Below are 26263 nucleotides of genomic sequence, written 5' to 3'. Positions count from 1 at the left end.
ACCACCAAAGCATATAATGTTTCCACCTCCATGTTTGATGGTGGGGATGGTGTTCTTGGGGTCACAGGCAGCATTCCTCCTCCTCCAAACACGGCGAGTTGAGTTGATGCCAAAGAGCTCCATTTCGGTCTCATCTGACCACAACACTTTCACCCAGTTGTCCTCTGAATCATTCAGATGTTCATTGGCAAACTTCAGATGGGCATGTATATGTGCTTTCTTGAGCAGGGGGACCTTGCGGGCGCTGCAGGATTTCAGTTCTTCAAGGCGCAGTGTGTTACCAATTGTTTTCTTGGTGACTATGGTCCCAGCTGCCTTGAGATCATTGACAAGATCCTCCCATGTAGTTCTGGGCTGATTCCTCACCGTTCTCATGATCATTGCAACTCCACAAGGTGAGATCTTGCATGGAGTCCCAGGCCGAGGGAGATTGACAGTTCTTTTGTGTTTCTTCCATTTGCAAATAATCGTTCCAACTGTTGTCACCTTCTCACCAAGCTGCTTGGCGATGGTCTTGTAGCCCATTCCAGCCTTGTGTAGGTCTACAATCTTGTCCCTGACATCCTTGGAGAGCTCTTTGGTCTTGGCCATGGTGGAGAGTTTGGAATCTGATTGATTGATCGCTTCTGTGGACAGGTGTCTTTTATACAGGTAACAAACTGAGATTAGGAGCTCTCCCTTTAAGTGTGCTCCTAATCTCAGCTCGTTACCTGTATAAAAGACACTTGGGGGCCAGAAATCTTTCTGATTGAGAGGGGGTCAAATACTTATTTCCCTCATTAAAATGCAAATCAATTTATAACATTTCTGACATGCATTTTTCTGGATTTTGTTTTTTGTTATTCTGTCTCTCACTGTTCAAATAAACCTACCATTAAAATGATAGATTGATCATTTCTTTGTCAGTGGGCAAATGTACAAAATCAGCAGGGGATCAAATACTTTTTTCCCTCACTGGAGCATTTCCTCTGAGTTTTCTGAGGTGTAGAGAGAGTAGACAGTGAACTGTGCCCTCTCCATTGTTCAGAGGCTGTGAGAAAGGGGTACGTGCCATTCACACACACACACACACACACACACACACACACACACACACACACACACACACACACATACACATACACACACACACACACACACATACACACACACACACACACACACACACACACACACACACACACACACACACACACACACACACACACACACACACACACACACACACACACACGAACAAAAGATGTTAGTAACTCACCTGATCCTTGTGGTAGTACACACCTACACACCTACACTCCACACCCTTTCTAGTAAACTACAGTATAAGAAGAAGCCATGATTCACACCACTTCCTGTAAATGACATCATCACATCAGACCACTAATATGACTGTTGGTACAGGGGAAAAACCTGACTGCACAATGATCAATGGTACACTGGAAAGGTTGCACAGCAGTTAATGGAAAAGCAAGTTTGTAAAAGTAAAGGCATAGAAACCGTAAATGACTTGGTAACAGGAAATACATTCATTTCCATGACAGAATTAAAAATACTTTTTGGACTGACCAATGTAGATAGTTTCAAGTATATGCAACTTAAATGTTACATATCATGAAATTTTGATTTGAAATCTTTCGGACATCAGAGCAACCTGATGTATTTATTTTATTTAACCTTTATTTAACTAGGCAAGTCAATTAAGAACAAATTCTTATTTACAATGACAGCCTACTCCGGCCAAACCCGGACGGCGCTGGGTCAATTGTGCGCCGCCCTATGGGACTCCCAATCATGGCCGGATGTGATACAGCCTGGATTTGAGTCAGAAAAGGATGTTTATATGATAGGTAAGACAAACGAAACCTTTCAGAGAACATATCCAACTAACAATCTCTTCGAAAAATGTTTAACTATTGGAACCAAGATTGAAAAAGAACTGATGTTGGCACAAGATGCAGGGAAAGTTGAAGCATAAGTAACAAAATTACAGTTAATGAAAATGTACTCTTAATCAAATTAAATTATATTGGTCACATACACATATTTAATAGATGTTATTGCGGGTGTAGCGAAATGTTTGTAAGAACTAGAAGCGAGGCAGCCATTTCTGTAGCCATTTCCATCTCGCCAATACAGTATAAACTAATGTATAGAATTTATTATACAAGAGACAAAATTCATCAATTCCACAGCACATTGGCAGTCATGTCTTAAGTGTAAAACTAATAATGATTCAATAATCCATGTTTTCTAGGAATGCTATAAAGTCCAAAAGTTTATGGACGGAGCTAGAACGTTGGCTGTCAGTATTCCGACGTAAACTTAACTTTAATCCGTCTGTCTGCATATTTCAAGACATGGCATATGGGGATGTAGTGAGATACTCAATGGGCTGGATGATTCTCTTCTCATATCAACTCCTGTAGAAATGCCACTATCGTTATTGTGAGTAACCTAATGTATGTACCTTTAACTCTGCCTTCGAGCAGGTTTATACAAACTGTCACCTCCTACCATTCTGATAGATTGGAGACTGTCGGAAAATGTGGTTGTAACATTAATAATTTGGTTGTTATTCCATTGGTGGAGATGTGGCCAGTGGCCTCGAGGCTGTGGCAGTGGCCCACACTCATTGAATATGGCCCTTTTTTTTGTTGTTGAATTTTCACCCCTTTTTCTCCCCAATTTCGTGGTATCCAATTGTTGTAGTGTCTCATCGCTACAACTCCCGTACGGGCTCGGGAGAGACGAAGGTTGAAAATAATTCATCCTCCGATACACAACCCAACCAGCCGCACTGCTTCTTAACACAGCGCACATCCAACCCGGAAGCCAGCCGCACCAATGTGCCGGAGGAAACACCGTGTACCTGGCAACCTTGGTTAGCGCGCACCCAGCCCGTCCTGCCACAGGAGTTGGTGGTGCGCGAAGAGACAAGGACATTCCTACCGACCAAGCCCTCCCTAACCCGGACGACGCTAGGCCAATTGTGCATCGCCCCACGGACCTCCCGGTCATGGCCGGTTACGACAGAGCCTGGGCGCGAACCCAGATTCTCTGATGGCACAGCTGGCGCTGCAGTACAGCGCCCTTAACCACTGCGCCACCCGGGAGGCCCTGAAAATGGCACTTTTAAATGTTAGAGCAATCACAAGGAAAGCCTTTCTCGTGAATGACGTCATTACTGAACAGAAAGTTGATTGCATGTTTCTCACTGAAACATGGCTGTCAGAGTGTAGTGCAGCTATTATTGATGCCTCCCCCCGGACTACAGCTTTCCATGCTCTATCAGAAAAGGGAAAAGTGCGGGCCATATCCCTGTATAGGCCACCAAGGCACTGTTCCACTTTCTTTACCGATTTATCTGAACTATTGTCTATTGTCCTTGAGAACTATGATAAAATCATTGTGTTGGGTGATTTTAATATTCATGTTGACAAAGAGACTGACTCCAAGGTCATTGAATTTATTCATCTTAATCCAACATGTTACTGGGCCCACCAATAACCGCGACCATACTCTGGACCTGGGGCTTTCTATTGGCTTTCTATTGGCATACCCTCTGTTGTTGATATTGCTTTATCTGATCACCACTGTGTATTGTTTACTACATTGCTGTCCTTAGCATAGGGTAATACACAACACATTATTAAGAAATGCTATTCTGGCTTCCTCTTCTAATGATTTAGTTGATAACTTTAATAGCAAATGAAGGGCAACCATTGATACAATAGCTCCAGTAAAATTGAAAAAGGCCACATTCAAATGGAGGGCCCCTTGGATGAGTGAGGAGACTAATCAACTAAAGAGCAATTGCAGAAAGGCAGCGGAAGTGGAGAAAGTCAAAGTTGCAAATCCATTATGATATTCTGAGGGAGAAACTTGGCATATATAACAAGGAAATTAGAAATGCCAGATGGTCTCAGTTTTCTAACGTGATTACTATTAATCAGAATAATTTGAGAGTGCTCTTCTCAACCATTGACGGCCTGATAAATCCTACCCCCGCAAACCTAAACCTATGTGAACTTAATGTGATGAGTTTGGGCATATTTCAGAGATGAGATAAGCAACATTAGGCTGGGTATCAGTCAAGCAAGACCTGATGAGAAGTATGATGATATGTGCCCTAGCCTACCACGCAAAGGCCCTATGGATTTATTTTCCCTGGTTGACACAGACATGATCAGGAAAGTGATTTCACAACTTATGCCTTCTACCTGCCTTCTCGATCCTATCCACACCACCTCCTTCAAAACAGTTTTTAATTACATATCTGAAGAAGTGCAAGTTACTGTTAATCACTCCCTGCTCACAGGCACTTTCCCCACTGCACTAAAAACTGCTATGGTGAAACCCCTTCTGAAGAAAAGTAATCTAGATTCTTCTTTAGCAATTTTCAGCCAATCTCAAACTTTCCATTCTTAAGCAACATTCTGGAGAAATTGGTTTTCAAACAGCTAAATAATTTTTTAAGTGCCAACTAAATGTAAAAAAATTCCAATGTCGTTTTCGTGCCCAGCACAGCCCAGACACAGCCTTAGTTAAAGTGTTAAATGATCTTAGAGCCAAAACAGATGCCAAACAGCTCTCTGTACTCTCTGTACTTAGACTTAAGTGCCTCATTTGACACTGGTGACCATGATGTCCTTCTGGACAGACTGGAGAAGTGGTTGGCCTCTCCGGTCCAGTTCTAAATTGGGTAAGGATCTATTTATCTGGTCAAAAGTTTGTCACCCTTGGTGAACATAACTCAGAGAATATACATCACCTGTGGCGTTCCACAAGGTTCAATTTTGGGTCCAGTACTGTTCATTTTACAGTGCATTCGGAAAGTATTCAGACCCCTTGAACTTTGTAACATAATAAAATGTGGAAACCTTATAAAATGGCTTAAAATGTTTTGTTATTATTAAACATAAACTGAAATATCACATTTGTTACTCGTTTCAGGAAACTAGGCATATGTCACGGGTCACTACTTCACAGGAGAGCCATTTGAACGTAAACATAAAACAATAATCTAAATGCGTTTTCTGGCAGAATTGCTTTCTGGAGCATGTGAACTTGTATGTGCCTTAACAACAGACTTGTATGCCATCTGTAAATACAAATACAAATGTTAAATTACGAGCCTAGATGGTTCAGATTCAGAAAAAGTCAGCAACCTTCCTGCTATCCATGATTGGCTGGTATATTGAGTGGGCTGGACATGCAGAGATGAGTTCAGATTGGTCTGCCATATAGCACGGTCATTAATTGAGCTGGTCAGTATGTACGGGTAATCCTGTCTAACACTGCTTTAATTTTTTTATTGCGTAGTAGAACTGGATGTGTTGCTCTCCACTTTCTCGAGGATAGCGTTTTGAAATCATTGCAATTAGAGTATGATAGCTAAGGAGATGGAGAAAACATGCCATGGTTTTCCTTAGTTAGAATTACATCTTCAAACTAGGGTAAACCAAGGTAAACCATGGCATCCGTAACAGGGGGAGGCGTCCATCCATTGTGTATTTGGGTAAGATAGTCTAACTAGCTACATTTTCAGATATTACACATTTTATTTTAAATTTTCACAGAAAGTGGTTAAAGTTTAAGTGTACTGTTAGCTAGCTAATGTTAGCTGGCTGGATCGCTAGCTAACGTTACGTGTATGATCTTATTATTCGTATCTCAGAGCCATTTGCTTTGCTAGTTACAGCCTAATGTCAGCTAGAAAACATTGAACCTGGTTAGTCATTTATCTGCAGTGTGCCAGAACGAACACTCAACACCCGTTGAATATGGCCGGTGTCAGTAAACATTGGCAACTAAGTGTAAATTGTTGCCAGCAGCACAGTTGCAGTCACCAATGCTCTGGATAACATAAAAACAGCCTAACCAGCTCTGCCATAGTGAGTAAAATGGTCAGTGAACAGTTCTCACATGTTAGCTTGAGTGCTTGACTTTTGTTTTTAGGACAGAATGCTTGGATCAGCCCTTGAAAAGATGGGTGGGCTTAAGAGGGTGCTGAATGGGTGTAGACAAAGAAGAGCTCTCCAGTAGGTACCAAAACATTTAAAGGCCATTTTCTCAAAAGTGAAGTTACACGTTTTTTCAACTTTCAAAGCATAATTATTTTCCCATTGTCCTTCAAATGCAATGTATTATATACAATTTGTAGCTCTGTATCTCTGCTTTTATCCAATGTAAAAAACACTATTTCAAATTTTGCTACATCCAAATCAAGGCGGTCTGTCACATTTACATACGTATGCAGACCCTTTACTCAGTACTTTGTTGAAGCACCTTCGGCAGCGATTACAGCCTCGAGTCTTCTTGGGTATGACGCTACAAGCTTGGCACACTGGTATTTGGGGAGTTTCTCCCATTCGTCTGTGCAGATCCTCTCAAGCTCAGTCAGGTTGGATGGGGAGTTTTCAGGTCTCTCCAGAGACGTTCAATCGGGTTCAAGTCCGGGCTCTGGCTGGGCCAATCAATGACATTTAGAGATTTGTCCCGAAGCCACTGCTGCATTGTTTTGGCTGTGTGCTTAGGGTCATTGTCCTGTTGGAAAGTGAACCTTCGCCCCAGTCTGAGGTCCTGAGCAATCTGGAACAGGTTTTCATCAAGGATCTCTCTGTACTTTGCTCTGTTCATCTTTGCCTCGATCCTGACTAGTCTCCCTGGGACTGCCCCTGAAAAACATCCCCACAGCATGATGTTGCCACCAACATGCTCCACCATAGGGTTAGTGCAAGGTTTCCTCCAGAAGTGATTCTTGGCATTCAGGCCAAAGAGTTCAATCTTGGTTTTATCAGACCAGAGAATCTTGTTTCTCATGGTCTGAGAGTCGTTTAGGTGCCTTTTGGCAAACTTAAAGTGTGCTATCATGTGCCTTTTGCTGAGTAGAGGCTTCCGTCTGGCCACTAAGCACATAAAGGCCTGATTGGTGGAAAGGTAAAGGGAAAGGGGGATACCTAGTTATTTACCTAGTTATTTAACCCAACCCCTCTGAATCAGAGCGGTGCGAGGGGCTGCCTTAATCGACATCCACATCTCCGGCGCCCGGGGAACAATGGGTTAACTGCCTTGAGTGCTGCAGATCAATCAATCAAATTTATTTATAAAGCCCTCCTTACATCAGCTGATGTCACAAAGTGCTGTACAGAAACCCAGCTTAAAACCCCAACTAGCAAGTAATGCAGGTGTACTTGCACGGTGGCAAGAAAGGCCAGAACCTAGGAAGAAACCTAGAGAAGAACCAGGCTTTGAGGGGTGGCCAGTCCTCTTCTGGCTGTGTCGAGTGGAGATTATAACAGTACATGGCCAAGATGTTCAAATGTTCATAGATGACCAGCAGGGTCAAATAATTATAATAATAATAATATAGGGTGCAGCAAGTCAGCACCTCAGGAGTAAATGTTAGTTGGCTTTTCATAGCCGATCATTCAAAGTATCTCTACCGCTCCTGCTGTCTCTAGCGAGTTGAAAACAGCAGGTCTGGGACAGGTAGCACGTCTGGTGAACAGGTCAGGGTTCCATAGCCAAACAGTTGAAACTGGAGCAGCAGCACGACCAGGTGGACTGGGGACAGCAAGGAGTCATCAAGCCAGGTAGTCCTGAGGCATGGTCCTAGGGCTCAGGTCCTCAGAGAGAGAAAGAAAAAAATAAAGAGAGAAAAAGAGAGAGATAATTAAAGAGAGCATACTTAAATTCCCACAGGACACCGGATAATACAGGAGAAATACTCCAGATATAATCGACTGACCCTAGCCCCCTGACACATAAACGATTGCAGCATAAATATTGGAGGCTGAGACAGGAGCGGTAGGGAGACACTGTGGCCCTGTCCGATGATACCCCTGGACAGGGCCAAACAGGCAGGATATAACCCCACCCACTTTGCCAAAGCACAGCCCCCACACCACTAGAGGGATATCTTCAACCACCATCTTACCATCCTGAGACAAGGCCGAGTATAGCCCACGAAGGTCTCCGCCACAGCACAACCCAAGGGGGGGCGCCAACCCAGACAGGAAGATCACATAAGTGACTCAACACACTCAAGTGACGCACCTCTCCCAATGATGGCATGGAAGAGCACCAGTAAGCCAGTGACTCAGCCCCTGTAATAGGGTTAGAGGCAGAGAGTCCCAGTGCAGAGAGGGGAACTGGCCAGGCAGAGACAGCAAGGGCGGTTCGTTGCTTCATTGCCTTTCCGTTCACCTTCACACTCCTGGGCCAGACTACACTCAATCATATGACCCACTGAAGAGATTAGTCTGCGTCTCTCACATGGATAGGCAGACCATTCCATGAAAATGGAGCTCTGTAGGAGAAACCCCTGCCTCAAGCTGTTTGCTTAGAAATTCTAGGGACAGTAAGGAGGCCTGCGTCTTGTGACCGTAGTGTAGGTATGTATGGCAGGACCACATCGGAAAGATAGGTAGGAGCAAGCCCCTGTAATATTTTGTAGGTTAGCAGTAAAACCTTGAAATCAGCCCTTGCTTTAACAGGAAGCCAGTATAGAGAGACTAGCACTGGAGTAATATGATCACATTTATTTGGTTCTAGTCAAGATTCTAGCAGCCGTGTTTAGCACTAACTGAAGTTTATTTAATGCTTTATCCGGGTAGCTGGAAAGTAGAGCATTGCAGTAGTCTAACCTAGAAGTGACAAATGCATGGATTCATTTTTCTGCATCATTTTTGGACAGAAAGTTTCAGATTTTTGAAAAGTTACATAGATGGAAAAAAGCTGTCCTTGAAACAGTATTGATATGTTCGTCAAAAGAGAGATCGGGGTCCAGGTTAATGCCGAGGTCTTTCACAGTTTTATTTGAGACGACTGTACAACCATCAAGATTAATTGTCAGATTCAACAGAAGATCTCTTTGTTTCTTGGGACCTAAAACTAGCATCTCTGTTTTGTCAGGTCTGTGCCGCGACACAATCCTGTCTCGGCGCTCTACGGACAATCCCTTCGACCTCATTGCTTGGTTTTTGCTCTGACATGCACTGTCAACTGTGGGACCTTATATAGACAGGTGTGCCCCTTTCCAAATCATGTCCAATCAATTGACTTTAGCATATGGGACTCCAATGAAGTTGTCGAAACATCTCAAGTATGATCAATGGAAACAGGATGCACTGGAGCTCAATTTCAAGTCTTAAAGCAAAGGGTCTGAATACTTATGTAAATAAGGTGTTTGTTTTTTATTTGCAATACGTTTCTAAAAATCTGTTTTCGCTTTGTCATTATGGGGTATTGTGTGTAGATTGATGAGGAACATTTTTCATTTAATCCATTTTAGAATAAGGTTGTAATGTAACATTAGGGGTCTGAATACTTTCCGAATGCACTGTATATATGTTACCCCTTGGCAGAGTTATCAGAAAGCACAGTATTGACTTTCACTGCTACGCAAACGATACACAACTTTGAATTCCTGTGTCACCAGAGGATTTTAGCTCCACGGATAAATGATTAAACTGTATAAGTGATTTCAATACTTGGATGGCTCACAACTTCCTCCAGCTAAATCAAAACAAGATAGAGTTACTTGGAGCGGAAACACAGAGAGAGAATCTAGCTGCACATTTTAATTAACAGGCAATGAAGACAACACCTAGGTTTTTTTTACCTGGTGTTTTATTTTAGATTCTGAACTCAATTTTGAATCATACATTAGGAATGTGACCAAAATAGCTTTTTTACCACCTGAGGAACATTGCCAAGGTGCGGCCGTTTCTCTCTCAGTCTGATACAGAGAGACTCCTCCATGTTATGCTCATCCTGTAAATGCTCTCCTGCTCTCCTGTTTGGTCTACCCATGAAAGCCATTGGTCAACTGCAAAACATACAGAATGCTGCAGCATGGGTATTGACCAAGACCAGACGGAGAGCACACATTACACCGGATTTAAAGCACTGTCTGCTTGTGAGTTTTAGAATACATTTTAAGATTCTTCTATTGGTTTTGAAACCAATCCATGATTGTGAACCCCAATACATGTCGGACATGCTTTTAAGTTATGTACCCAGTAGGTCCCTCAGGTTCTCTGGCACTGGCCTTTTAACTATCCCAAAGCCTAGGACCAAGAGGCATGGAGAAGCAGCCTTTAGTTATTATGCTCACAGCCTCTGGAATAGCCTGCCAGAGAACCTGAAGGGTCCCGGGAACTGTGGACATATTTAAAATAGATCTTTTTAGTTTTGATTTTCCTTAGGGTGCTTGTTAGTCATTCAGTTTGTGTCATTCTTTAGTTTAAAAAAATCTTATGTCTGTTGTGTGGTAAATATTTCAGCTTTTATTTTCATTGTTTTTTTTGTTTTTGTTTTTTCCCCCGTAAAGCACATGCATGTCTGAAAAGTGCTGTATCAATAAAGCTTTATTTGTTTTTGTCACGTTCTGACCTTTATTTCCTTTGTTTTGTATTTATTTAGTATGGTCAGGGCGTGAGTTGGGTGGGCAGTCTATGTTTGTTTTTCTATGTTTTGGGGTATTTCTATGTTTCGGCCTAGTATGGTTCTCAATCAGAGGCTGGTGTCATTAGTTGTCTCTGATTGAGAATCATACTTAGGTAGCTTGGGTTTCACTGTGTGTTTGTGGGTGATTGTTCCTGTCTCTGTGTTTTGCACCAGATAGGGCTGTTTTTGGTTTTCCACGTTTATTGTTTTGTAGTGTTCATGGTTATCTGTTTTTATTAAACATGAATCAATATAACCTTGCTGTGTTTTGGTCCTCCTCTACTTCACCACAGGAAAACCTTGACAGTTTTGATCACTTATCTTGAAAAAACTCATACTAAAAATGTGGAAATCAATGAATCCACCATCATTAACATAATGGAAAAATCAAATGATTTATTATTTATATATTGAAATAGCATGGGCGACTGAGATAAATTGTGCCAATTTGTTTAGGGCCAAGTGGCAACCAATAATGCAGGCACTAGGGATGTGGTTATGTGGGTCTGGGCAAATGAGATATAGTCATTGTTTGTGTGTCTGTAAGTTGTTTTTCGTATGTGTATTTGGAGTAAACAAACAAAACAAAACAAACAAAAAATAAGGAAAAGCAAGCTTGTCCAATTGTACAAAATTACCAGGACCCAACAAATTGCACAACAAGATGATAATGGTTTCATATTCCCCAGTTGCTTAGTGCCCAAGGGGAAGTTTTGTTGGGTGTCCTCTATTGGCCTTGGACCTGGAAGAACAAATAATGAACATGATTTTCCTGGACCAATGAAAAATTGGGGGAATTTTATCACTGGAAGAGGACTGCGAAGGTAAACGATTAATGTGGGAAAACACTGACGTGAAATAACACTCATCCAGGTGGGAAATGGGACTCAAATGCAGTTTAAATTAACATTGACTCATACATAGTAGATGAAACGGGTCATCAAAGCTCAATGTTTTGCCCCCTCAGGGTCCTGTACTTTCCAAGGGAAATGAAATGCGAGAAGATTGAGGATTACCCACCAAAGGCTACATGTTACATCATCTCACAACTCCGCCTTTACACATCATCAGGGAGTAAGTATTGCCAGTCCCCTAGTTCCCTGAACTCGACCCAGTAGTGGGAAATTGAGAGCCCATTTTGTGCCAAGCTCTGTGCCTCATTAGGAGGTAGTGACAGAGACTCCAGGTTCCAGGACTCTTCACCGAGGGGGGAGGGGGGGGGGGAGTGCCGGCGGATATCATTAGGGCTGAGCATGCTCACGGCACCTCTTCATCCTCAGTGGCACCTGCAGGCTGGATGCCCCAGGTTCCAGTTCTCCACTGTGCTGGATTTGGCCTGTTCCACTAGCTATTGAAGGTGGGGGGAGGAGAGAGGTGTTGTTGGTAGGGGGAATTATTGTTTCTGGCATACTCCAGCACATTAACAGTGGCGCGGGACACATTCATTCACACACACACACACACACACACACACACGCTCTCCGAATCACATGAACATACAAACACAGCCTCTGTGAAGAAAGAAAGCTTTTACCGTGCTGCTCTCTTTTTTTTCTCACTCCTTGTCATTGACATAATTGACTCTCCCTGACACTCAAACGCAGCGGTAGGCTAATAACACTGACTCTCCCCTTGATGTGGAAAGGTGGCAGGCAGGACGCAGCAGCGTGAGACAACGGGAAAGTCGCCGGGCTTTACCGTTACACCCGTCAATCGTTCGGCTTTCAGAACGCCCCCTGAAACGGGAAGCTGACCAGAAAAACCTTTCTCGCTGCCGCGGACGTTGAAAAAGGGCCACGCTCTGTCGGAATCCATCAGTGTGGAATCCATCAAGTCAGTCTAGGGCTTCCTATCAGAAAAGTTACTTGTAATTCCCCAGGCACAGGGAAGCCTGTCAGTGATAAAGAGAGAGCGAGAAGAGAGAGAGAGGCTTGACACTGTCAGTACTGATTCATTAGGAGCAATGTTGTGGTTCCTCTGAAGTGCTCACACAGGCCCTGAGCAGAGGAGATAAACACGAGAAGTGGTTTAAAGTGAGCTCAACCAGGTGAAGGGTGTGTGTGTGTGTGTGTGTGTGTGTGTGTGAGTGGCTGGGTGCAAATTTGATCTGGATCCTGCTGTAATAACTGATGGTGGAAAGAGGCTTAACCCTTGGCTGCTGAAGTGGGTCATTTGACACACACCACCTGGAGTGATGATTGGACTGAAACTGAGACTAGCAGCCATGGATAGGATAGATATTTCTCTACCTACATGTACATATTACCTCAATTACCTCGACTAACCTCTGTACCGGTCTCCCCCTGTATATAGCCAAGCTACTGTTATTTTATTGTTGCTCTTAAATTGTTATTTTCTATTTTTTTATTTAAATGTTGTATTTATGTTTTACTTCAGTTTATTTTAGTAAATACTTTAAAAAAACGTATTTTTCTTAAAACATGTTGCATTGTTGGTTAAAGGCTTGTTTCACGGTAATGCCTGTTGTATTCAGCGCATGTGACAAATTATATTTGATTTGAGATATTGTTAAACTCATTTCAATCAATTCCAATTGTATTTGTCACATGCGCTGAATAGAACAGGTGAAATGTTTACTTTACAAGCCCTTAACCAACAATGTAGTTCAAGAAATAGAGTTAAGAAAATATTCACAAAATAAAACTTAAGTAAAAAATACAATAACCCAAAAGCTTTATACTGGAGAGAGGGAGGCAGACGGAGAAGAGAAAGAGAGAGAGAGATTTTGGAAGTGTAATGTTTACTGTTCATTTTTGATTGTTTATTTCACTTGTTTAATGACTATTTCACTTCCTTTGGCAATATAAACATATGTTTCCCGTACCGATGAAGCCTTCTGGACTGAATTGATATGGAGAGGAAAGAGAGAGAGCAGAAACATGAGAGAAAGTCCCCACATTTCAATACTAAAAAAAGAACAGTGACCGGGGAGAATTGACTGAGTACAACAAGAAAGAGAAAGCAAAAACACTTACTTGTGACATCATGAAAAAAACCTGGTTGAAACAAACATTGGGTACTGCAAAGTTCAACGCGATGAGTGACGACAGAGATAAGAGAACAAGAGAGAACATTTCCACTGTGCTTATATACAGTGGGGCAAAAACGTATTTAGTCAGCCACCAATTGTGCAAGTTCTCCCACTTAAAAAGATGAGAGAGACCTGTAATTTTCATCATAGGTACCCTTCAACTATGACAGACAAAATGGAAAAAAAATCCAGAAAATCACATTGTAGGATTTTTAATGAATTTATTTGCAAATTATGGTGGAAAATAAGTATTTGTTACCTACAAACAAGCAAGATTTCTGGCTCTCACAGACCTGTAACTTCTTCTTTAAGAGGCTCCTCTGTCCTCCACTCGTTACCTGTATTAATAGTACCTGTTTGAACTTGTTATCAGTATAAAAGACACCTGTCCACAACCTGCAATAGGTAAGCAGCTTGGTTTGAGGAAATCAACTGTGGGAGCAATTATTAGGAAATGCAAGACATACAAGACCACTGATAATCTCCCTCGATCTGGGGCTCCACGCAAGATCTCACCCCGTGGGGTCAAAAGGATCACAAGAACGGTGAGCAAAAATCCCAGAACCACACGGGGGGACCTAGTGAATGACCTGCAGAGAGCTGGGACCAAAGTAACAAAGCCTACCATCAGTAACACACTACGCCGCCAGGGACTCAAATCCTGCAGTGCCAGACGTGTCCCCCTGCTTAAGCCAGTACATGTCCAGGCCCGTCTGAAGTTGGCTAGAGAGCATTTGGATGATCCAGAAGAATATTGGGAGAATGTCATATGGTCAGATGAAACCAAAATATAACTTTTTGGTAAAAACTCAACTTGTCGTGTTTGGAGGACAAGGAGTGCTGAGTTGCATCCAAAGAACACCATACCTACTGTGAAGCATGGGGATGGAAACATCATGCTTTGGGTCAGTTTTTCTGCAAAGGGACCAGGACGACTGATCCGTGTATAAGGAAAGAATGAATGGGGCCATGTATCGTGAGATTTTGAGTGAAAACCTCCTTCCATCAGCAAGGGCATTGAAGATGAAACGTGGCTGGGTCTTTCAGCATGACAATGATCCCAAACACACCGCCCGGGCAAAGAAGGAGTGGCTTCGTAAGAAGCATTTCAAGGTCCTGGAGTGGCCTAGCCAGTCTCCAGATCTCAACCCCATAGAACATTTTTGGAGGGAGTTGAAAGTCCGTGTTGCCCAGCAACAGCCCCAAAACATCACTGCTCTCGTGGAGATCTGCATGGAGGAATGGGCCAAAATACCAGCAACAGTGTGTGAAAACCTTGTGAAGACTTACAGAAAACGTTTGACCTCTGTCATTGCCAACAAAGCGTATATAACAAAGTATTAGGATAAACTTTTGTTATTGACCAAATACTTTTTTTCCACCATAATTTGCAAATAAATAAATAAAAAATCCTACAATGTGATTTTCTGGATTTTCTTTTCTAATTTTGTCTGTCATAGTTGAAGTGTACCTATGATGAAAATTACAGGCCTCTCTCATCTTTTTAAGTGGGAGAACTTGCACAATTGGTAGCTGACTAAATACTTTTTTTGCCCCACTGTATATATAAATATATATACATAAACATTCACTCTCCGCTGTGGCTAGAGCACCCCTGTGTTCTAATGTTTAGTTTGACACGCCAAAGAGGATGAGCAGCTCAGTGTCCAACATGTTTAAATCATAGGACAGCCTGTGTGTTCAACACGCCTGAAAGAGGGGATGCAGAGAGGAGAGAGAGAGAGAGAGAGAGAGCAGAGATATAAAAGAGGTTGGAGGGGGAAAAGAGGTACGGTAACGAGAGAACAAGAGTTCAATAGACCAAAGGGAAGAAATGAGAGGAGAGGGAGACAGATTAAAAAGATTGTGTCCATCTTTCTATCTCGGCCCTGACTCAGAGATGTGTAGAGGGACAGCAGAAGCGATGGATATAATTGGATTGCTTGGAGAGAGAGAGAAAAAAGACAGGAAAAGAGACAGAGAGAGATAGTGAGAGAGAGAAAACCGGGCAGATTTAATCTAAACAGCCTAACACGCTGAGTGTCTCCTGCATGTCTTGTGGGCCCTAGTGATTTACTGTCATCTCTCACTCCTCCCCCTTTCTGCTGCATGGCCCAGGGTAAGTGAGTTTTAGTATTGACACCAGCGCGCTGCTCCACGGCGCTGCTTTCACCACCGGCATTTGTGTGTGAAGCTGCTCTCGTGTGTGTGTGTGTGTGTGTGTGTGTGAGCAGATTTGTTCTCAGTCATTTCCATTCATCCAGGACCCAGAGGGAGTACGGAGGCTGGAGCGTGATAACCAGGAGAGATTGTCTACATGCTATAGTATTGTTTAACCACAGTACCACTGATACATCATCAATCTTCAGGATCTGTGTATTCACTCTTTATTCTGCACTGAAGAAAGGTATTCAGTCCCTGTCTGCTGTATTAGTCTACACATAACCCAATACAGTGTGTAAAGAAAATGTGGTATATGTAAAAAAAACAATATGCAGTGAGGTATGCTCAGTAATGTACACTACAGTATACAGGTTAATAGATTTATTAAGATATTTATAATATTTCATTGATATCCATGATTAGGCACCCTATATGTAGATTGTGGGGGGGGGCTGAAGACCTGGTCTGCATGCCTGTTTGATAAAAAAACAAACACCAGAAAGTAATAAAAAAAACGTGCTGTCAAACTGGCCAAAAATCATACATTCGTTTTTCTCGATCGATTTCAAGCATTTTTTGGAACAATGTTGTACATTTTCAAAACAGTGTTCACCAGACACACAACTCTGTGGACTTTTGGAAAAGAGTCAAATGCCTTTTCAAAAATGTAGTTGCCTTCTCAAAACATTAAATACATTCATCAAAATGATATTATAGCCTACCATCAACATTGCTAATAGATTCATCGAAAGAACACCACTACCTACAGAAAGATGAACGCAACCAAACTTCTCTTTTGAGTCTGAGCAGACAAAACAGGAAGTTAGTCTGGCTTTTACAAATCCCAGTAGATCAATACATTTTATTTACAGTCACAAAATCATGATGCTCAAAAGTAGAAGTACAACTATCCAAAGGTGCAGAGTTATGGGCAATTCCTGTCCTTTTATGCATATTTCACCAAACAATTTCATACTCATCAAATAGTCCTGATAAAGAAAAAGCACATTGTGTGCACACCATTCATTCATCAGTATCATCACAATCCAATTCCATGTACTCAATACAAAGGCTGGTTTGTTCATTGTTCTGTAGACTTTCCATTGGGTCACAGATTACTTAATTATGCGCATCTCTGAATGTCTGCAATATTGTCAAAAAATAATGTCATAATAACTAGTCCCAACAGTCATCTAGACATTTCCATATATTTTCGGGCTACATAATATGACACTGATGGGGTGATTTAGAATTGTGTGCAGTATACGGATTGCCGGAAACAGTGAACACAATCGCACAAAGTTCTCTCCTGACTAAAAACAAATAACACTCCAGCTCCATTTGAATCTTTTCGTTGCTATGCCACCAGCGTTGCGTCACGTAGCGCGTTGTTTTGAGAGCGTCTTCATTCTATTTTCCCCAAATGTACAGTTCCAGTTATGTATTCATCAATTAGACCTAAGTACAATATCCTTTGTCCAGTTTTTCAGAAGTACTGATTTAAGTTGTTCCTATTAGTTGTATTAAATGATTCTCTCTTCTCTAATTACGGAAGTTGCTTTTGTTTACATTGTGAACGTAAAATAACCTGTGGTGTAGTCAACGTCATATGCAACCAAAATCAATTTTATTTCTCATTATTTCAATTCACAAGATAGAATGAACTCGCTCATCAGCCATCAACAATTTCACCATGGCGATTCTTGAGCTTGGACGCAGCTGCCATTGGACGTGATGCAACACTGACAGTGAAGCAGCTTTCTTCCATTTCAAAGGAAGCCTTTTCTCAACAGCTGATGGCAACGCCAGACGCCCCGATGGCTATAGTGTAGCAGTATAGTGTGTTATATTATGTGAACAGAACACATAACAGTACATTTTGTAGTCACTGATGACATTTGAATTGAAACGTTTTGCAAATGGTGATCTAAGATATGCAAGTCAGGTATTAAGACAAGAAAATGACCAGAAGTTCTGTAAATGTATTTGAGCATTTCATCATTGCGGTTTTCTGATATAGATGTTCCAACACAGACACAAAAACTGCTTGTATGCGATTGAGGAAAACTGTAAAGGGATAGGTTCTAGTCTTTGCCCTAAACTAACTAGAGGTAGTTTCACGAGCCAATGCTAACTTCCTTTATAGTGGACTCGGAAACATAATCCCAAACTATCCCTTTAACAGTTGTATTAGTTTAAGTGTGTTAATGTGTATGTGTCCTATGTGTGTTTCTGTTTGTGCGTGCATAATATAGGCATATGTATTTATATACACCTGTGAATGTAATGTCTGACTGTGTAGTCGCATAATTCCGTGTAAGTCTGCTTCCATTTGCATGTATGTGTGGGTGATGTACTAAGGTTTGTCTTGTGCAATAAGAAAGTAAGGTTTTCTCTTGAGTAACAGTGCACTAGTAAAGTGCCAATGAATAAATTCCAAAAGCGTAAAAAATGTATCAGGGGATTGTGGAAATAGCCAGTTCAGGCAAGTCCTCGGGCACCTTGGCAGAGCTGACATGGTCATATGCATTAGGCACCAAACGGGAGAAAATGGTTTCAAACATGGGACTACCTGGACTTGTCCAATAAGAAACACTCGGTCTGGTTTTCCGTCGTAAAACTTTTGGTTCCGGTGTGCCCTAATGAACACAACCCAGGTTTGAGATGCCCTGAAAGTCACATGGTGAGTTACCATATACAAAGTCATAATACTTCCTTTACTAAATAACTCATTTTACAGCCCAGTTATAGTTGGCAGGAAGGAGCAGCCCATGTTACAGTTCCAGGAGTTTTTTTTTTCTTTATCCAAACACCGCCTTGGGTTAATACTGTAGGCTACTTCTCCCAGTTCGGCTATCGACATCCAGATGATGTGAAAAGAAGGTGCCAGGTCCCCCAACTGGCAGCAGGCAGGGCAGGCAGCCCCCACTAGCCAAGAGAGATACTGACACCAGATCTCCACCGAAGCATGAAATAGCCACTTGTGTTTAGCTAAGAACGACTTCATCCCATGTGACTAAGTATCAGCATTCCTTACCTCTCCAATGTCAGGGATGGGCTATTCCAGGCCTGTAGGTCTACAGAGTCCTGAAGGTTTAATCAATACCATTACATTTGCTACTAATGGGCCAACCACCAACTACACAGCATAAGCCAAGCTTCAATCCAAACAATGGACACTCGTAACACAAGACCCAATGTTGCAATTAAATTCAGCTAAACCAATGGCTTTCTCCAGGGTTGGAATTCCCCTACTTCCATTTCTTGACAGCCATTTATTTTTGGAGGATCCCCATTTATTCCTATTCACAGAGAGGAAGTTGTTGTGATGGTGACAATAGGTCATGCTACAGTGGTAGTGATACATGGGTAATAGGAATCACTCCAGCATACTGGCTACAGGGTTTGAAAACACACGTATAGTGGACGATGGCCCAAGCAATTGACGGGATTGTTGGCATGACAGTTCCATGTGCTTCTAAGTACAGTAAAAGGCCTTTATATTAACAGTGAATGGCCATTTCACATTAACAGTTACAGCAAAGAGTTAGTTTGTCATAAAACAATGAGGGAGATAAATGCCATGTCTCTGATAGACTTGGCAGACATTGGATGGTTTGTTTTTTTTGCACATGGTACATGTTTTTTTGTACATGGTACATGTTTTTTTGCACATGGTACATGTTTTTTTTGCGCATGATACATGGTTTTTTGGCACATGGTACATGTTTTTTTGCACATGGTACATGTTTTTTTTTGCACATGGTACATGTTTTTTTTGCACATGGTACATGTTTTTTTTGCGCATGGTACATGGTTTTTTTGCACATGGTACATGTTTTTTTTTGCACATGGTACATGTTTTTGTGCACATGGTACATGTTTTATTTGCACATGGTACATGTTTTTTTGCACATGGTACATGTTTTTTTGCACATTTTCCTTTCTACACTATTTTCAATACAGCTCATATTTAAAATGGAGAGGGGGGGTCTTCAGTGTGATCTTTTTCTTCTGTATGTTCTCTTCATCAGTAGAGAAGCACTTGCCTGGTTCAACCACATCTCTCAACCCACCAATTGTCCCATGTAGGTTATCAGTCGTTTACTTTTCACCTGGTTCTCCCTCTTCATGCCACACCTGGATGTATTCGCAGTGAAGTTCTCTCACATAGAAGGGTTCGCTGAGGGAGCGACCCACAAAGTGAAGGAGGGAGAGAGTGGAGCAGGGCAGAGGACACAGATAGGACAACCGAGACAATATTTTCACCAGGCAAGCCACTGACAATGCACAGAAACAATTCAGACAATAGTCGGAAAAAGAGGGAGAGAGTGAAGGAGAAAGCGAACATATAGAAGTGCAAAATGTGTCACCCTCTCGCTGCGCCGACATAGTCAGTGAGGACAGAGCGCGAGAGAGACCGAGAGAAAGAAGACGGAGAGTAAGAGCGAAAGGCTGGTGTACCCAATATGTCTATAATGTCACCATTAGAAGTCAACAGAATGTTACACACCGGCTCAGTGGTGTATCCTGGGGGTTGTATTCACATAGGACGGCCATGGAGGAATTAACATAGAAGTTTTTTTCAAGTTGATGCCATATTTGACGTGTGTTTTATCGTTGTTCTCCACAGTCTTTGTGGTTGGATCTTCGGTTGAGGGTTGATAAGTTGTCCAGCTCTTGATGCTTGTTCTCAGAATGTCCTGGGCTAGTGGTGCTTCAGAAGGGGTAGGAGAGTTGGGTGGCATAGGGACAAATGTAGTGGGAATGCTTTGTTAAAGGCAAGAAAGTGATAGAATGTCTATGATAAGTCACTGGACAAGCCAATGAATTTACTTGTGTGAAGGTTTGAGGTTTTGGGACTAAGCATGGGGTTAAGCTTGGCGTTAGGATTAAGGTTGGGGTCAGGACAGCTCTGATTGGTGGTGGGAGGGGGTCAGATGTAGGAGGTCCGAGGGAGACTGGGTCCTTTTGGCAGCTGGTGTCCTGGAACGCCCGGTCTACGGAGAACACTCCAGAGAGGCTGCAGACAAGGAGAGAGACAGAGAGAGACAGAAGACAAAGAGGGGGGGAATAGAGAGAAAGGAGAGAGCGAAAGGAAGGAGAACAAAGGTGGAAGTGAGAAATGGATAAACAGAAAGAATGATGATTAGGATTTTTTTTTTAATGAAATAAGGAGCAAAAAAGAAGGGGAGCAAAATGAACAGAGTTAAATGATGTACATGAGGAGGAAAGTGGAGATGAAACAGAAAAAGGAGTGTGATAAGCACGGGGCACAGGGAGGCATAAAAATGGATCAGGGGAAAGGGAATTAACAAAAGAGGAGCGAGAAGGAGACGAGCGACAGAGAGGATAAAGGAGAAAGGAGAGAGTAAAAAGAGTGGAGACATAATTATAAAAAAGGGCAGAAGCAGCAGGTGATCAATACTGTGGCGCAGCATTGCACTCCAAGGAACACAAACAGGTGGAGAGCTGGTCTGTGTCTATATGTGTGTGTGGGTGTGTGTGCGCGTGTGTGTGTGTGTGTGTGTGTGTGAGAGAGAGAGAAAAAGCACACGCACAAGAACGAGTCAGGCGGATCAGGGGAGACAATTGACATTTAAAGCTCGGTCGACGACAGTGACACAGCACGGGTGACACATGCCAATGTCTCTTTGATGAGTCTGAACTCGTCTCTGAAAGAGTGTCACACTGTGAATACACCATTTTCAGAAGGAAATGAAAAGCAAGAGCCGACGCTGTATTTACCATATAGGCTATGTGGCTTGTGTATCAAACAACATACCTCAACATAAAGTTGGGGGCGTTAATGTAAATAGTCCGGGTAAACATTTGATTCGTTTAGCTGTTCAGCGGCCTTATGGCTTTGGGGGTAGAAGCTGTTAAGGAGCCTTTCGGTCCTAGACTTGGCGCTCCGGTAATGCATCCATCCATATGAAAATCATCATTGACAAACACATCAGTCCATGTCTTCAGTAACTGTCTGTATACAAGCACGTGTCAGACCACACACACAGGTCCAAATTGAGGTAGAGGGCTGTGTGTGTGTGAGGAAGAGAGAGAGAGTGATAGTGGTAGTGATAGTCTGAAATTCATTACCGTCATGGATACCCTTGACGAGCTGACAGCCTGCCATAGTCTCTCTCCTAATACACGCCACACTTTATAGTGCAGAAAATAGTCATGGTTCCCCCCCCCTTCTCCGTTATGCATATACCACACACACACACACACGTCAAGGTTTTTTCATACATGCACAACCACATATATACACGCACAAACACAGAGATTGAAAAACAGCTTCTATCTCAAGACCATCAGACTGTTAAATAGCCATCACTAGCATATAAGAGGCTGCTGCCTATATACATAGACTGGACACTTTAATAAATGGAACACTAGTCACTTTAATAATGTTACGTATCTTGCATTACTCATCTCTTATGTATATACTGTATTCTATTATTCTACTGTATCTTAGTCTATGCCGCTCTGACATTGTTTATCAATGTATTTATATATTCTTAATTCCATCCCTTTACTTAGAAGTGTTTGTATTCGGTATATGTTGTGAAATTGATAGATGTGACTGCACTGTCGGAGCTAGAAACATAAACACTTCGCTACACCCGCAATAACTTGGGTATGTGACCAATAAATGTGATTTTATTTGACTTAGCCCCCACCCCAACCCATCGCTCCACACACACACTCTTCTCTATAATACACGTACCCACGGTATAAAGGTGGTAGTAGAGAATCGAGAACAGGCCTCAAGGTTCAAGTCAATGACAAATATTGTATTTTCAATTGATGTCAATGTCAAGAATTCCCCTTTTCTTTGCCTGGAGCAGAAATCAACAGAACAAATGCATGCTGCACACACAAACTGAATGCCAAGACTGGTTGCCCTGTTACCGTTGTTACAGTGCCTTGCGAAAGTATTCGGCCCCCTTGAACTTTGCGACCTTTTGCCACATTTCAGGCTTCAAACATAAAGATATAAAACTGTATTTTTTTGTGAAGAATCAACAACAAGTGGGACACAATCATGAAGTGGAACGACATTTATTGGATATTTCAAACTTTTTTAACAAATCAAAAACTGAAAAATTGGGCGTGCAAAATTATTCAGCCCCTTTACTTTCAGTGCAGCAAACTCTCTCCAGAAGTTCAGTGAGGATCTCTGAATGATCCAATGTTGACCTAAATGACTAATGATGATAAATACAATCCACCTGTGTGTAATCAAGTCTCCGTATAAATGCACCTGCACTGTGATAGTCTCAGAGGTCCGTTAAAAGCGCAGAGAGCATCATGAAGAACAAGGAACACACCAGGCAGGTCCGAGATACTGTTGTGAAGAAGTTTAAAGCCGGATTTGGATACAACAAGATTTCTCAAGCTTTAAACATCCCAAGGAGCACTGTGCAAGCAATAATATTGAAATGGAAGGAGTATCAGACCACTGCAAATCTACCAAGACCTGGCCGTCCCTCTAAACTTTCAGCTCATACAAGCAGAAGACTGATCAGAGATGCAGCCAAGAGGCCCATGATCACTCTGGATGAACTGCAGTGATCTACAGCTGAGGTGGGAGACTCTGTCCATAGGACAACAATCAGTCGTATATTGCACAAATCTGGCCTTTATGGAAGAGTGGCAAGAAGAAAGCCATTTCTTAAAGATATCCATAAAAAGTGTTGTTTAAAGTTTGCCACAAGCCACCTGGGAGACACACCAAACATGTGGAAGAAGGTGCTCTGGTCAGATGAAACCAAAATTGAACTTTTTGGCAACAATGCAAAATGTTATGTTTGTCGTAAAAGCAACACAGCTCATAACCCTGAACACACCATCCCCACTGTCAAACATGGTGGTGGCAGCATCATGGTTTGGGCCTGCTTTTCTTCAGCAGGGACAGTGAAGATGGTTAAAATTGATGGGAAGATGGATGGAACCAAATACAGGACCATTCTGGAAGAAAACCTGATGGAGTCTGCAAAAGACCTGAGACTGGGACGGAGACTTGTCTTCCAACAAGACAATGATCCAAAACATAAAGCAAAATCTACAATGGAATGGTTCAAAAATAAACATATCCAGGTGTTAGAATGGCCAAGTCAAAGTCCAGACCTGAATCCAATCGAGAATCTGTGGAAAGAACTGAAAACTGCTGTTCACAAATGCTCTCCATCCAACCTCACTGAGCTCGAGCTGTTTTGCAAGGAGGAATGGGAAAAAATTTCAGTCTCTCGATGTGCCAAACTGATAGAGACATACCCCAAGCGACTTACAGCTGTAATCGCAGCAAATGGTGGCGCTACAAAGTATTAACTTAAGGGGGCTGAATAATTTTGCACACCCAATTTTTCAGTTTTTGATTTGTTAAAAAAGTTTGAAATATTCAATAAATGTCGTTCCACTTCATGATTGTGTCCCACAGTTTTATATCTTTATGTTTGAAGCCTGAAATGTGGCAAAAGGTCGCAAAGTTCAAGGGGGCCGAATACCTTCGCAAGGCACTGTATATACACCTTTCGTATTATAAATCTATCAGCTATTATCTTGTTCTCAACTCTTGCCTTCTTGGCCAGGACTCACTTGAAAAAGAGCCGTCAATCTCAAAGTGACTTCCCCGGTAAAATTAATTAAGGATGATAATCAAATTTAAAAAATCTATAAAATAAATAAAATAATCCCTGATTCACAGGCAATATAAGACAGTTATTTTTATTTTTTTAGAGCCCCGCACATCATTGAAAATAACCTTCAAACTGCCTTCGTTAGGAGCTATAATATTAAATGGTGAATAAAAGCGAGTACAATTCTACCGTGCCTTTTAAGAGCCCTCAGAACACCCAGTGAACTCAGATTGACTCAATTCTATTCTTTTCTCGGATTATTACACTCTACCAACCAAAATTAAACATGACAGGGTATGAACACAGCCATGTGAGCGTCTGTGTAGCCTAGTTTGTGTGCGCGAGTGATTTGTGTACGAGTGTGCCAGTGCAGTGTGTGTGCGTATGGGTGAGTGTGTCGCCTATGTTTTGTGAGTGAATGTGTGTATGCGGCTATGCCTGTGTGCGATTTGTGTGTGTGTGTGTGTGTGAGACACAAAAAAAGAGCAATGCACCATGCCCAGTTATTAAACTAACCAATTACATGGCCCACTCCTGCCGTTCACCGCCCAAACAAAGGCTGAAGGTGTTGATTATTAATGTAGCGTTTTGCACTGTAATTTACACATACAGCAGAACCCAATGACAGAGTGTATATTGGCCTCCTCTCTCTCTCGTCGCTTCAGTCACTCTTCTCTCAGTCCCTCTCCTCGCTTCAGTCACTCTTCTCTCAGTCCCTCTCGAGCCGGTGGTGGCTCCCTTGCCACTGGGCTAAATTATTAATGTGATTCACCCAGTATTAAGCTACGAGCAGCAGCCTCTGAAACAGGTACTCACAGGTCGGAATTCTCGAAAGCTCTGAATGAAGAGAGGAGGTGGGGGGGCTTAATCTGTTTTCTCCAGCTCTCCATTTATCTATCTCTATGCATTAATACATCAGGCCTCATCTCTCATTATTTAATCAGAGCACACCTCTGAGTGTCTGCATCTACCTTTGTATCTCTCTCTCTCTCGCGCTCCCTCTTTGTGTCTGTCGCTCTCTCTCTCCTCACCTCTGTTCTGCCTCTGTGGTACTCGGTGTGAGAAAGTGTACGCCTGGAGAGTCACACAGTACCCAGCTAATCGTCAAGCCAGCTTTGAAGTGCCTGATCTGGGCTATAGTCAAGTCTTTCTTGAGGGGTACTAAACGGGACGGGGGTTTGTGATTGGAGCGTTTTGAGTTTTTGGGGGTGTGGTAGTCACAAAATTTTGGTCAGCTGGTGATTGTCAAGCAATACGGTAATTGACTAAACACATTTCGCATCTCCTGGCTTCCACAGTCTAAAAGCCACTGACGCAGACTTTTGGAACATCTACATTTGAAAAAGTCTCAAATCCATTAATATAGCCTACACCTTTACAATAAATCCATTATTTTAGACAGGTCTAAAGAAACATTATATGAAGAAAATGTAGTCCATTTAATTTCAGAATCACATACTCTGAGTTGTCCTTATCAGGGGTGTAACGTACTTAAGTAAAAATACTTTAAAGTACTACTTAAGTTGTTTTTGGGGGTATCTGTACTTTACTATTTATACTTTTACTTCCCTACATTCCGAAAGAAAAATTATGTATTTTTTACTCCCAACATTCCATGCCATCCAAACGTACATTTTAAATGCTTAACAGGACAGGAAAATTGTCCAATTCACACACTTATCAAGAGAACATCCCTGGTCATCCCTACTGCCTCTGATCTGGCGGACTAACTAGACACAAATCTTTTGTAAATTATGTGTGTTGGGGTGTGCCCCTGGCTATCCATACATTTTAAAAACAAGAAAATGGTGCCGTCTTTTATGCTTAATATAAGTAATTTGAAATGATTTATACTTTTACTTTGATACTTAAGTATATTTAGAACCAAATACTTTTAGACTTTTACTCAAGTAGTATTTTACTGGGTGACTTCCACTTTTACTTGAGTAAC

The 26263-nt window shown here is 42.0% G+C and overlaps 1 protein-coding gene across 2 annotated transcripts in view; it reads right to left on the bottom strand.

The window, feature by feature from the left end:
• Positions 1-978: 978 nt before the first annotated feature.
• samd12 (sterile alpha motif domain containing 12) overlaps positions 979-26263 on the bottom strand; it is a 135030-nt gene continuing 109745 nt past the window's right edge. The window contains exon 5 of one of the 2 annotated variants that reach the window (XM_064983882.1): positions 979-7628. In XM_064983882.1, the coding sequence (XP_064839954.1) occupies positions 7615-7628 (14 nt within the window). In that variant the 3' untranslated portion in view covers positions 979-7614. Of the gene's footprint in view, positions 7629-16033; positions 20691-26263 lie in introns of those variants that run through there. The other variant, XM_064983881.1, reaches the window with a different exon arrangement.

This window comes from Oncorhynchus masou, chromosome 13 (genome assembly GCF_036934945.1).
Source record: "Oncorhynchus masou masou isolate Uvic2021 chromosome 13, UVic_Omas_1.1, whole genome shotgun sequence".
In the NCBI taxonomy this organism is placed as follows: Eukaryota; Metazoa; Chordata; class Actinopteri; order Salmoniformes; family Salmonidae; genus Oncorhynchus; species Oncorhynchus masou.
The sequence above is the reverse complement of the archived record's forward strand: the minus strand, read 5'-3'. Positions and strand labels throughout refer to the sequence as shown.